The following is a 14,347-nucleotide window of genomic DNA, read 5'->3' as shown; positions in this document are numbered from 1 at the left end:
GTGTGCACGCAGATGCTCCCTGTTCCCTACCAAGCATCCATGTGCTAATCAGGCCCCCTAACTTTTATACAAGAACACTTGGGTTTCAGTCATAGTCCTGTGATCCTCATCTGTATGTGTGCAGCTATGCAAATGAAGCACAGGGCAACCTGATCTAGCTCTATGTCATGGAGGGCAGGCCTACAGTGATCCTGTTGCAGGCCGAGGGGTGGGAGGGCATTTGGTGATGTTTGCAGATATTTAACGCTGGTGAACAAACAGGAATCATTAGAGATCAGAAAAAATGTGGAGCTTGGCTGTGGGAGTGAAGAGGAAGTCAAAATAGTAGGCTGTGTATTGGCTTACCATGACCTGAAAGAACAATAAGGAGGACTGTGCTTAATAGGCACTACCCCATAGTTTATTCAAATAGGTTGCCTTAACTTGGCCTTGTGGTTGGTTCCCTTCAGTATGTTTGTCCAATATGGCCCATATGTCTTATAGTCATACTCAGTGTGGTATTTAATGAACTTCATAGTTGGCTTCTGTTGCTAAGGCCCTGCTGCTTGTGGCAGCACTTTAATGATAGGCAGTGTATTTAATGAGGCTTCCTTGTATGTGAACATCTTGTATCTGAGTAAATATGGTAATAATCAGTGGCTCCCTTAAATGGAGCTTGTCACCCTGTTTGAAAATCACTGGGCTAAATTGCTTATTTTGGACTTCTTGAATTGAGCTCATCTGCTTCTTCCATGTCCCTGTTTGACAAGGGAGAAATCTTCTCTGACTGTCAGGGTTCAGTGGAGAAACACTTATTTCATGGCTATCAAGTTTACAAGTTTTCCTAAAAATAAAATCCAGTTGTTGTGGAGTTCTAACTTCCTGAGTTCTCAATATAGAAATTAGAGGAAAGTTTCAGTAGTGTGATCTAAGGGGACTTTTCTTTCGTGAGCATCTGGAAGAGTTGGTCGCTGGCTGTACCATAAGTGTTCACTTAGTTCTTTGAACCTAGGGAATCTTGGCCTGAAGTGCAAGTCTAATTCATTAGAACTCTGTACATCTTCTCTAGAAAATGTCCTAGATATGTATCAAAAAACTTTACAAGTTCCTTGATAGCCTTGTCTGTCTGTGCATCTGACTTCAAACAGTGAACAAACTGTGCTTTCTTTTTTTTCTTTTTTTACTCCAAGAGTAGACTTCGAAGACATGACTTAAATCATTTCACCTTAAAACAATCCTGACCTCAATGATCTAAATCAGGGGTGTCCAACCTTTTTGAATGTGGGGCCTGTATCGCGAACTTTTTATCACCCACTGGGCCGGCAAGCCATATTCGAAGACCTTGCAAGAAGCGGTATCACATCAGGATGTGATGTCACATGACCTTTGATACCAATGAAGTTGAAGGAAGTGACCATGAAATGGGCTTGGAAATGTGGCTTAAAATCCAAAATAAAAACCAATATAAAAGCAACAATGAAATAATACCAAACACTTGACTGAAAAACACTGTCGCATAATGAAAGAAGCAAGTTGACAGATCAAATGTGGAAAAGATATATCCGGCAGAGTGGAAGCTAATCAAAGGTGGAGGGATGTGTCTCGGTGGGAGACACCTGCATGGCACTTTGCAGCCTCAGCTGCTCGCTGCCTTGCAAGGGGCAGGTGGAGGGGAGGGAGGAGGGAGCGTGGGTTCCTCTGTGCATCTGAGAGGCTGCGGGAGAGACTTGTGGCTCAGCTGGGCACAGCTGCAGCTGGGTGTGGAGCGGGGCAGGGGGAGCAGCTGCCATGTGCAGGAGCCACAGTCCGGGCTCTTCCTTGTCCTCCCGTCCACAGCCTCCCTGGGATGTGTGGGAAAGACACCCTCTGCTCTGTTGCTCTCCTGGTGGCCATGTGTTCCTGTGCTGCCTCCCGTCCCCAGCAGCACATAAGCGTCCCCCTCGGGACTTGGGGCCTTGTGCAGGCGGCCAGGCCCGGAGAGCGCAGGCAATGGCTTGCTTTGGGGTAGGGCAGCGGGGCTGGCTAGAAGCAAATGGGTAAGGAGGCAGGCAAGGGCTGGTAGTGCCAGCAGCTGCTGCTTGGCTTCCCGCGCAGGGCCACTCCAGCAGGGCAGGGCACAGGCATGGGCTCGTGTTGGGGTGGGGAGGCTGGGGTAGGAGCATGGGCACTCCCAGACATGCATCCTCTCTGCCAGCGACCGGCATGTTCCAGGCCCATGAGCGGAGATGCTCCTCCACCACCCAGCGGCGAAGTTCTCCCATGAAAGCTCTGTCCTATGCCTGCGGCACTGGCTGTGGCCGCCCGGGTGGGCAGGTGCCCGAGGCCGCTCAGCAGCTGCAGTCAGCGCTGGCCCCGGCTGGGGAGGGGTCTGGCCCTGTGGGGGACCTGGCCATGCCGTGCCGTGCCGACACGGTGCGTGCGGAAACCTTGTCCCTTCCCCAGCCCTTCAGCAGCCATTAGGAAGCTGCTGAGGGGCTGGGGGAGGGACAAGGGGTTTCCTATCACAGCACCGCGAGCCACAGAAAATGCCGTGGCGGGCCGCATGTTGGACAAGCCTCATCTAAATGAACACTATGTATCTGTTTAATGAATTGAGTGTACCAAGTGCTGATAGTGTACTTAAATGCTAATCTAAAATTTTGTGACCTCTTCTTTCAAGGACAGACTTCTATAAAGAGAATGGGTTCCTTATTAATACACTTTTTTTCAAGTACTGCACTGAATAAAGGAAAAGTTCTTGCTCCGCATATAAAATAATAAGCACTTCAATTTGGGAAGAGTAGACCTAACATAGTTGCTAAAGTATGTAATGTCAAATATACTTATACAATATACCTGATAGCAGGCTCTAGACTTTGATATGCTTGTCCAGTGGAAAATTTACTACACTGAATAGCGTTTGAGCTTCAAGTGTGGTTCCCCCCCCAGCTAGTTTATACTAGAGGTATATCTGCATATAATACATGCTGAATTTTGAGAAGCCCAAAATTCAAAGGTTTATTGGGGGGAAAATAATAGAAAAGAGAAGAAGGATATAAATATGTAGAAGATATTTTAAGTAAAATTCTTTATTTTATGGGTGCTTCCTAATGGTTCTGTGAAGCAAGACAAGAGAGGGGCATGGTCAAGATATTTTAAACTTGGATAAATAGCTTGATTAACACTACCTTGGTTTGCTTCTGCATAGAAGCGGTAACTGTGTGCATGTCAGCTACATGTGAGTGCCTGATTTTTGGATGAAATCTGGCTGGGTATGTTTTGAGAATACAATTAAATTTATCTGAAACCCTATTCAGTTACATGACTGGGTCATTAGACAAGCTACATCTCAGTTTGGACTGATCATCTATTGCTGTCATTAAGATTTAAACTACTTTTTACATTTCTTGAAATTGAGTGATTACTAATAATTTACTTGCCTTATGCCTCATTGGCACACACAATTGGGGTTTTGAATAGAAGACATCACTTCAATAGGGATGCGCTGATTATATTGTTTGGCTATCAGATTGACACCAATCAAGGAGAAATCATTGTTATCAGCTATTGATTTTTCATGGTCCTTGTAGTAAATAATTGCAGCCATGTGCCTGGAGCACCCTGGCAAGTGTAGTCTGTCTGGTAAGTCTGTTGGAGCAGAAGGGGTGTGGTGGTGGGCAGGCATATGGAGGAAGGGAGTGGGGCTGGGCCAGGGGCAGGTGCTGCTTGGCCAGGGCAGCGTGCAGGACAGAGCCCTGAGTGGCTTTTCCAGGGGATATGGGGAGTGGGATGACTCCCGCCACTAATCACACCCCCCCCAAGGGAGGTATATGCCCCCTGGATCTGTGTATGCGGTGAGGGGAGGTGCCAGGTCCTTCCTGGCACAAGGATTGGGCTGGGCTAGCTTCTTGTCCAGTCTCCGTTTTTGAAGACTGCCAAGGTAGGGGACAGCACCTTGTTAACTGGCCACTGGTATCGACCCAAAACTTATTGGTGCACCCTTACTTGGTTCACCCAATCTTAATGTACCCTTTCACACTTTCTGTGTTGTTACTTTTAATTCTCTGTCTCAAGTCCCTGAAGTACTGTGTGGTTACTCATAGGGCCTAACTGCATCTTGTGCCCACAAGTCTTCATTGTGGGAGCTTCTATATGTTTTCTGCTCAGCAAAACTACACAGTTTATGAAGTCTTAATATGCAAAATGTATTTGGACAGACATGACACACAAGATAAGCAAAGGCAGAACACTTTTAGTCCACTCTTGATGTTAAACCAAGCCTATGTTTTTCCATCTAGTAAATGTATAAAGTGGTATTGTGATTTATTCTAAGTCTTAATTTATATTAATGGTATGAATTTTGGTTTTAATTTATGCTTTATTTTTTGTGTTAATGCTAAATATTTGAGTAACTATTCCATAACATACTCTTAAAATTATTGAAACTAGTATTTCTTTTCATGGAGATCATTTTTGTAGAGGTGATAAACTGATCTTTTATTGAAGATGGTCTTGGGATCATGTGGTGTTAGGAATATTGCATCAAAGCCATTGTTCTGTAAATACATGAACTTCATGTTCTCTTGGTACCAAGCTATGAAAACAAAAAGCCCAAATTGCTATTTAAAGATCAGTTTTCTTCAGGTGTCTTAATCATGGGGCTTTTCTTCTCCCTTTTTTGACTATTACAGCATTTAAGAAGAACCTTTTGGTGTGTGTTTGCTTTTTTTCCTCCCTAATGGACAATTGTTCTGCAGCGCTAGCCTCTTGTTCTGTATACTGAATAAGTGTTGGGGGGGGGGGTGTATACTGTCATAGAAAAAGTTGGGCTTTTTTATATATTGAATAGGTAGCAGTTATGTAGAATGCTGTATTACAGATTCTACACTACTTGTATACTATTAGCAGTAGACTTAGATTTTTTTCAATATGAATAAAAATCTTACAGTAAAGTTTTGTATAATCTATTTCAAGTGCATTGAAGAAATGAAATGTGAATCCAGGCCTATTAAGATTGACAGAAGACTGACGGGTGCCAATATAATTGATGAACCTTTGCAGCAAGTGAGTTTTTAATATGGAATATTTGAATTTATTGCTTTGTTTTTTGTTTCAGGTATTTGTCTCCATGACTGACTTCACTTGCATGTTCTATAAAATAAATGAACTGCTGTAATTGATTTATTACTTAAATACTAACTTCATAATCTTGTATGCCCTTGAGGACTGCTCTAAATAACTCTAACCTGAATACCCTTCACTTCATAGCTTAGAAATTACTTCTGTTAAATCAGACACTTCCTATATGGAAAACTGAATTTAGCCCTAAATTGTAGGGGCTGCTTGTAATAAACCCTTAATGTTACTTTAACTTTTATTTTTTTAATGGTTGAATAATGGCTACCATCAGCACAGTAGCATGTGATTACTATGTACTGTTTGCAGGTGTGAATGGAACTTGATTTAAGCTGCTTAAGTAATGACGAAGTAGGCTTTCCTACATTGACATGATTGCTTATCTGTATCAAAAGACAGAAGACTACATCTAGGTTGAAAATAATTCAGTCTCCATATGTTTTCTCTATTGAATAGAAGATGAGAAACCACTATTTAACACCCAAGCTCCTATGTAACAAACTACACTTAAAAGGTTTCACTAAGTTTTATCTTCCCAAAGACTGCTTGATGCTCCTTGTTGCCAGCAGCAAGTGATTTAAAAAAACTTCAATAGTATGGGCTGGCCTTTCTTCATAGTACTAAATTGTTCTGAATTGAAGATCCTTAGCTATAAGCCCAATGCTTTTTTTAAGATGCAGAAATGTTAAGATTTAAGGTTGAACTTCAGGCACACCTTGTACAGATGCAATTTAATTTCATTTTCAGGAGTTATTTTTTGAGAATTTCTCTTCTGGAAGAGTGGGTCCTTTCCAAGTTCATATTGACAGGCACTTAGATATTCATAGCTTGCAGCTATTCAAAAGATTCTGTGCTTTAGGATTCATTAGTATTAACACAGAAAAAATGCTTAATTAGGATTTTTCACTCTTAAATTTAAGCACAGTAATTGGTACTAAACTGTTTTTTTGGACCCAGTTAAAATTATTACTGTGTTCCTTTATGCTAACCATGCAGTTATCAGCTCTTCTAACTGAGAGTCCAGAGAAGAGCCACACGCATGATCAGAGGTCAAGAAAACAGACCGTACGACAATAGGCTGAGAGCTATGGGGCTCTTTAGCCTGGAAAAGCGCAGGCTCAGGGGTGATCCAATGGCCGCTTATAAGTTTATCGGGGTGACTACCAGGATCTGGGGGGACCTTTTGTCCATGGGATGATGAGGTGGAATGGTTATAAACTACTGTAAGACCGTTTCAGGCTGAACATAAGGAAGAATTTCTTTACTGTCCAAGCCCCCAAGGTCTGGAACAGCCTGCCATCGGAGGTGGTTCCATCACCTACATTGAACACCTTCAAAAGTAAGTTTGGATGCTTATCTTGCTGGGATCCTATGACCCCAGGTGACTTTCTGCCCTTAAGGCAGAGGGCTGGACTCAATGATCTTCCGAGGTCCCTTCCAGCCCTAATATCTATGAAATCTATGAAACTTTACATCCTTACCAGAAGATTCTGGAGTTGCTTTCTATATTTCATTTTGGTGGCCTTAGATTTCCTTGATCTTTTATCTGCTTTTCACTTTATCAGACCCTATCTCTAAAACTTTCTTGATACTGGAAGGGGGTACTAATTTTCCAAAGATGCTGCTGCTGCTGCTGGTTTTTAATGTTTTTTTGTATCCAGTTTCTACTTGTGCTGGTGTGTGTGTGTGTGGTCCCTCACATCGTTCCCATAGAAGATGGGAACTGGAATTTGCAGGTAGAATGAATCTTTCTCTTCTGCAACACTGATCTTTTTTTTTTTTTAGGGGTTCAAGACACTTGCGCCAGAGCCAAAGCTCTGCCCAACAGTCTGTGTAGTATTCCTGTCTAGGTAGCAGAAGAGCTGCTGTCTTGCCATGGGCCTGGCTCGGGCACCTTTTGGAGAGAATTGATAGTCCCAAACAATAGCTAAGTTCTTTTGCGTAACCTTTCTTTCTGCCTCTCGTTCCTTTAGTCGAACAGTATGGTAGCTGGTTCATTGTTTTGAGCCTTCTAGAACTACAGAAATTGTGACACTGTAAGAATTTGTATAATTTGACACATTCTCCATTTGTAGTAACTAGAAAAGGACAAAGGGTGTCAGAATATTTGTAAACTGCATCTTCCGCATAAACTATATTCTCAGTTTAGTAATAGGGTGAATGCTGGTACAATTACTAAAGTAAACACAAACTTCAGTACAAATGTAAAACCTCACTATTTCAATCGCCATAATTTAACAAATGAAATCATTGTTTTATCTGTGTTTTGAGTCAGTTGTCACATCTATAAGCACAAACAAGCTTTTTCTTTCTTTCTTTTTTCTCTTTTTAATTATAGGTAATCCAATTTTCCCTGCGGGACTATGTCCAGTATTGGTATTATACATTAAGTGATAATGAATCCTTTCTTCTTGAAATCAGGCAGGCTCTTCAAAATGCACTCATTCAATTTTCTACTAGGTAAGATGTATTTATATTTAAATGAACTTGACAAATGCAGAAATCTTTCTTGGATTGCTGAGTCATTAAAAAAGTATATGTGCAAATATTTTAGCTGCTATGCTGTATAGCTTAAAAATAAAACTATCGTGAAATGATTCATTGTCTCTTAAAATAAGTGCAAAACAGCTGCAAATCGTGCCCATCCTATGACTTAAATTGGTGAGATGATGTTTCCTGACAAACATTTCTAATGGAAAAACTAGTTTGTTTCACCTGTTGTGAGAACCACATTTGTGGTATAAAAACATCTGTTTTGGCAACAGGATGTGTGTCCAAAAGAAAGTCTGTCAAAAACACAGTTGAAGTATTTGGATAAGAGCTTTTTGAAATGAAGAGAACTGTTTATGGCTTATGACTTCATGTTCTGCACTAAGTTGTTCTCTTCAGTATGTATGAGCAGTGCAGTGTTTTTCAAGCAAGTAAAACACCAGTGTCAAAGAGAATTACGTGAGTTTTGACTAGAGGCTTACTCTGAAATTCTGTTGTTTGGTCACATTTGTAGAGATGGTACCTTTTTACCTGCTGTCAGTCAAGCAGATGTTTTTACAGAGATTTTTCTCATTGCATTGAGAAACATATACTAACAAAGGAAACATCATCATTATATGGACAAAAGGGTGAAATTGACTAAATTATATATTAGGGCTGTGCCTAGCTTCTGTCCATGATTCAGTTTTGCCTGATTCAGTGGCTGAATCTCCGAATCGAATTGGAGGACCCTTTTTAATGTCTCCAAGTTGATTTGGACATAGACAGCTTTAAATGATTTTTCTACATGCCTCTAGGTAGAAGGGGCACTGAACCCTGCGGTGCTGGGGCAGAAGCTGTGTCCAACAGAAGCACAGGGCTCCCTAGCGCACTTACCAGCAGACTCAGAAGTGGACCAGAAGCGTTTCCAGTCCACTTGCTGCTCTGCCAGGACCCCCTGTGCCCCCCCGACTTGATGACTGGTCCCTTCTGGTCTGAGGGGGCACCTGGGGTCCCCTTGTGGTTGATCGCTGGGTCGTGGTGGGGGGATGTGCCAAGGGGTCCCCCCAGCATGCTCCCTGACAGACCTGGGTTTCCTGCCGAGCATGCTGGAGAGCCCCCTGTGCTGCTGTGAGATGCTGCATCTGCCCCAGCACAGCAGCGATCACAGCCGAGCTGCTACCTTGAGGTATGTAGAAAAAACTTTTAAAGCTGTTCCTGAATTGCTGATTTGCCAAATCAGCATCCTATTGTTAGATTTGGATTCAGCCAAAACGAATTGGGGACAGTGATCTGAACCAATGGATCAAATCACTGTCCCTTATTCAGGCCGAATCTGAATTAAATAAGACCAGTTTTGCACAGCCCTATCATTCACAGGTACATAAACACTGGAAACTTTTTTTTCCCGTCCTGTCTGCCACTTCCTTTGCAGGCAAAATTTGTCCCAGATAGCATTGCTTGGGAACCGCCACTGTTGTTAGAGTCAGAGTTTGGGGTTGAATAATCCGTCTCGTCCAGTTTACATGGATTGTCTTGTTTTAAAACTATCAACCACAGTGCTTGGAGGGATGAGGGCAACCAGCTGTAAAATGGATCTATGCCTGTTCTGGCTTGTAAAAGCCAACTGGGGGAGCCTGGGGCCACTGCTGGCGGGAGTTGTCAGTGCTTTTCTTGGGAATGGCAGGGTGAAATGACACTGACTCCTTTTCAAGAAGCAGGTGCTTTTACTTCCCATAAAGGTATTTCCCCATCTCCCACTTTTGGTGGGGAAGGTCGTTGTCAGACGACTCCAGGCACATCTGGATGCCATCTGTTTCTTGGACTGTTGTCAGTCCTGGGCTTTTTTCTGGAGATAGCATAGACTGCTTGTGGCTGTGGTTGATGCTCTTCACCTAAAGATTGACATGGGAAATCTTTGCCCTGCTAATCTTACTCAGTCTTTCTGTGGCCTGAGGTGCACTTTACTTTAGGCTTGGAAGCACTATTGCTCATGGTACTTAAGACTAGACTAAGCAAAACGCTAGACGGCTTACTATAGGAAATAATCTTGTATGACCACCCGTAGGTAGCCTGGATGCTCACTTCCAATGACTGGTTTATGAATAAACTTCAGTGATTCTGGTTTTACAAGCAGGAAGGAATTTCACAGGTTTTTAGACTTCCATTTAGCTATAGGCATAAAAAATAACAGATCATAGGAGTACCAGTTAGATTCTATATATTAATTTCTGACTTGCTTTGACATTTAAAATAGAACTTAAATTTGTCATTGATATTTATCCTAAAAGTTAGTGTGATCAATAGGCTGACTGCATACTGCTTAATAGGGGTGTGTAAAATGGGCCGTATTCTACTCAAATTTGACCCAAATCGGATACAATGATTTGATTCATTGATTCAGATCACTGTCCCAATTTCATTTCAGCGGAATTTGAAGATTCGATGCTAATTTGGAGAATTAGTGATTCAGCCATAGACACAGCTTTAACTGTTTTTTCTATATACCTTGAGGTACTAGGCACAGCTTGTGAATGCTGCAATGGTGGAGTGGCTGGAGCATCCCATAGGAGCATGGGGGAGAGGGGGGCACCCTTTGTGCTCCTGTTGGATGTACAGTCTGCCCCAGCATCTCAGTATTCACGAGCCACTTGGTACCTTGAGGTATGTAGAAGGAAACATTTAAAGCTGTGGCTATGGCCAAATCATCAAATCTCTCCCAATCGTCTGTGGTTTGTGGTTGGTTTTTTTTTTTTTTTAAGGGTCTTCCGATTTTTGATTTGGCCACCAAATTGGGCCAAATCTCTGCTGAATGGAGCCGGCAATTTTTTTTCTTCCCACACAGCCCTACTGGTCAGTTCTTAAAGTGACTTATAGCTGGGTCTACAGCTGGCACGGTTACCTGGCATTGGCTCTCTGTTCTAACAGGCTACAGTGTAACCTAGACATGCTAAAAGGAGAATGAATATATAACACATTATTTTAAAGTGTTTTTTTTCTTTTTAGAAGATGCTCATTAATGTAATTGTGTAAGGCTGCCACCTAGTGTTTGCTTGATTTATCAAGTACTGTGGGTGAAGGAGTCGGCTACTGAACTATAAATAGCTTTGGTAACTTCATGACGGAATATTTTCTGCTTTTCACTGTTCTGCCTTCTTTCTGATATTGACTTTATTCTTGTAAAGTTCTTTGCATCTGCTCCTGGGGGATTAGTTATATAGAAAATAAGTTTTTCTTTGTAGTATTGTAGAGTTTGGCAGAGTGGGTTCCAGAGTAGTTCTCCTTTTCATTTGAGAGAATTCAGACAAGGGTATTTTTGGTACAGAGAAGTTGTGGTAGGTTAGTTCTTGGGTTTTTTACTGAAGCCTTTAACTGTTGCTTGGAAAACTATAGTGCAGAATATAGTTTAGGTGTAGTTTTTGGTGCTTTTGTGAAGTGCCACTACGTGAATGTGTTTAAAACATTTTGTTGTTGTTCAAAATGTATAGTGCAAATCATTTTAGTAAACTGGTGATTTGTTACTAGCTAGCTGTCTCTAAGTTCATGTTTTTTAAAGCTGTTGCTTGTTAATATATGCACATTCACACAATATAATATTGAACTTGCATGTAGCTGTTATGCATGCTATCTTGAAGTGTACATATATGCATGTAAAGCAAAACCAAAGAGACAGAAAGAGCCTCTTCATTGCTGTGACAGCAACAACAAGCTAAACACAGATGTCTTGTTGACCAGGAACTCCCTTGTGTAGTTATGGGGGTGAAAGTAGGACTGTAACAGTGGTTCATTAAACCCAGTAAATCTGCTGACTTTCGAAAAATGTGCAAGTTGTAATTCCTTTGTGTTTTCAAGTAGCAGTTGTTCATACTGGCATTATAAGAAGTTAGAGCTTTATTCCACCTTAATTATTTAGTTGATATGTAGTCTTTTTTTTTCTGAAAGGTCAAAAGAAATAAACTGGCAGAGTTATTTCACTACACGGCTAGTTGATGATTTTGGCACTCATCTGCGAGTATTCAGAAAAGCTCAGCAAAGAATAATGGAAAAAGATGATCAGAAGAAAGGTAATGTCATTGTTTAAAAATAATTGATTTGTCAAAATAGATGAGTAAAAAAAATGTTAGTGTACACTTCTTTTTTTTGTGTTTTTTTTGTTTGGTTACTTTTGATTTAGAAAAGGCTTTCATATATATACATTGGTTTTCTAAACAAGCATTTTCTGATTTCTTTTGTGAAGATACAGCAGAAGAACTTGTAGATACGTTCTTTGAGGTTGAAGTTGAAATGGAAAAGGATGTCTGTCGTGACTTAGTCTGCACTTCTCCCAAAGATGAAGAAGGTTTCTTTAATACTTTTTTTTGTTTTTTGAGGGTTGTGCTACACTGAACTGTAAGAAATATTACATCAGTCACTAAAATGGAAGCTATGCCAAGCTAAGTTTGTAACTTTATTACAAACAAGTGTCCTTGGTACTTCATACATTTGGTGCATATTGGTATTTTTTAGTAGCAGTTGTGCATGTGTGTAAAAGGCTGAAACATATATTCCAGATGGAAATGTTCCTGTATTAAAGCTCTTGGTATGCCATGGTGGGAAGGGAAGGCTAATCACTTCTCAGGCATGCGATATAAACCTTTCCCTGAAATGAGGAAGCAGAGATTGGTTTAGCTTTAAAAAAACAAAACAAAACACAAAAGGTGATTTGATTTAAGCTTATAGGCACTAAAGCATTGCAAGTATGAGAAACAAACCTATAGAAGGATTAGCTGCTGCTTTTAAGAGCAAAACAAGCCCTTACATGTTCATTTGTCTGTTCCAGTTAATGTAAGCAGTAAATTATTTTATAAAATCATTCACTGTACTGTGAAATCTTGAAAAGATCTTTTCAATTAAGTGGCATAAACTCAATTTTTGGGAAGTAAAGACATTAGAAGGTTTAGAGGATCTTTTTGTTCATCATAGGAACATGTAGAATGCAACAGCTGTGCATTTTCTGACATGCTTTTCTCCCAGGTTTTCTAAGGGATATGTGTGAAGTTTTACTGTATATATTGCTACCTCCTGGAGACTTCCAGAACAAGATCATGCGATACTTTGTCAGGGTAAATATAAGCTTTACAGTTGTAAAATTGTCACTTGTACAAAATATCATAACGTATAGGATATCAGGTCTGTGCTGTATAAACATGATCATTGTATTTTTACAGTAATGATGAATAATAGCTATCTGGGGCTGCTGACATGCAAAAAACCAAAAAAAACACCATGCTTTACTAGAAGAGGCATAGCATGTTAGTTCAACCCAGCTCTGCAGTATCTGCATAGATCTGGTGCTTCAGCAGGGCTTTTTTGACACTTTATCTAAAACTGATTAAACCTGCTATTAGATAAGTGCCAAAAAAAAACCTCTCTGAAATGCCCAATCTATACAGATGTCAGGCGAGCCAGGTTGAAGTAACGTGCTGCCTCTTCTGGGCATGCGCTGGGCTTGGCACAGAAGTGCGCTGAGTTCTTTTTAAAGCACTGTTGACTGCGTTGGGTTTTTTAATGTCTGTAAGCAGCCTAGATTCCTATGTTAGGAACAGAAATACTAACTGAAAGTCCAAGTGTGTGTGTGTGTATAAATTGCTAGAGATGAGAGAATTTCTTGGATATACAGTGGTCACTGTTGTTCTGCATTTACAATGCAGTGATTTTTGTGATCGTTTTAATTTGTTAAAATGAGAAATAGCTGAAAAATGGCTTGGGGAGTACCTGACATTTGAATGCCATCGAATGTATTTTGTCAAATTAACATTAAATTCTTAATCTTATGGAAATCGGTGTTTTACTGTTTCATATTTCTCTAAGGAACCTGTCATTTGAGAGAGAATAGCTCTCCCTTGTGGTCAGATGTCTTCAGGTTGATGACATTCTTCACTTTTGATTGTTCAGGCTGTTTCTGTGCATGCTTATAAGCAAATAAGCTTTTATCTGAGCTTTTATACTTTTGATTTAACTGGTATGAATTGTAAATTACAATTGTGTAATTTTTGACGGTTTCAGGAAATCCTCGTCCGAGGAATTCTTCTTCCATTAATAAACCAGCTCAGTGATCCTGATTATATTAATCAGTATGTCATATGGATGGTAAGGTTTTAACTTTTTAATGGTGTTTTGATAGTATTTTCACAATATTTATGCGAGAGCATCTTTTGGTCCTGGACATCTCACCATGGCTAGTGTGTATGTAGCAGAAGTAGTAACTTAATATGGAAGAGTTTGTATAATATGACAGTAGTTAACTTGGTATATGAAATTTTTTTATATTATACTTTGCTTTAATTGTTCATACTTTCTTTTTTCAGGCTGACTTTTTTTTTTTTCCCCCTACATGTCTTCAGATAACTTAGAGACCATTTTGCTCAAATTATTTAAAATAATAATTACTTAAGTTCTTAAGTGTAAGAGTAATCCATCAATGAGTTTAGGGTTGTATATTTTGGAGTTGTGCTGAGAACTGGTTTTGAAGAGATGTGACTCATTGAAATAATAGTTTGTACATGCAGAAACCTGTACAGTTCAGGAAGTCTTCTGTTGCACATCTAAAAAAAAAAAAAATTATTATTATTTTTTTAAAGGTTGTGATTGTATAGCTAAAAGCATACAGTTTCTAAGGCTTATAGAGGTCACCTAAACAATGCACAGAGGAGCAGATTCAGTGCAAGATTGCATATGTAGCCTTACATTTGTCACTCCCTGACTTTTTTCATTGTGTACCTGCATAACCTATAATATATTTACC

General features: G+C 40.3%; 1 protein-coding gene across 2 annotated transcripts in view; it reads left to right on the top strand.

Moving 5' to 3' along the window:
- Positions 1–14,347, top strand: part of SNX13 (sorting nexin 13) — a 122,463-nt gene that overhangs the window by 51,833 nt on the left and 56,283 nt on the right. For both annotated transcript variants that reach the window (XM_019534274.1, XM_019534265.1), the window contains exons 4-9: positions 4,933–5,022; positions 7,433–7,554; positions 11,506–11,627; positions 11,801–11,902; positions 12,577–12,665; positions 13,609–13,692. In XM_019534274.1, coding sequence (XP_019389819.1) covers positions 4,933–5,022; positions 7,433–7,554; positions 11,506–11,627; positions 11,801–11,902; positions 12,577–12,665; positions 13,609–13,692 — 609 coding nt within the window. The remainder of the gene's footprint in view (positions 1–4,932; positions 5,023–7,432; positions 7,555–11,505; positions 11,628–11,800; positions 11,903–12,576; positions 12,666–13,608; positions 13,693–14,347) is intronic.

This window comes from Crocodylus porosus, unplaced genomic scaffold (genome assembly GCF_001723895.1).
Source record: "Crocodylus porosus isolate Cpor-Errol unplaced genomic scaffold, CroPor_comp1, whole genome shotgun sequence".
NCBI classification, from domain to species: Eukaryota; Metazoa; Chordata; order Crocodylia; family Crocodylidae; genus Crocodylus; species Crocodylus porosus.
The sequence above is the reverse complement of the archived record's forward strand: the minus strand, read 5'-3'. Positions and strand labels throughout refer to the sequence as shown.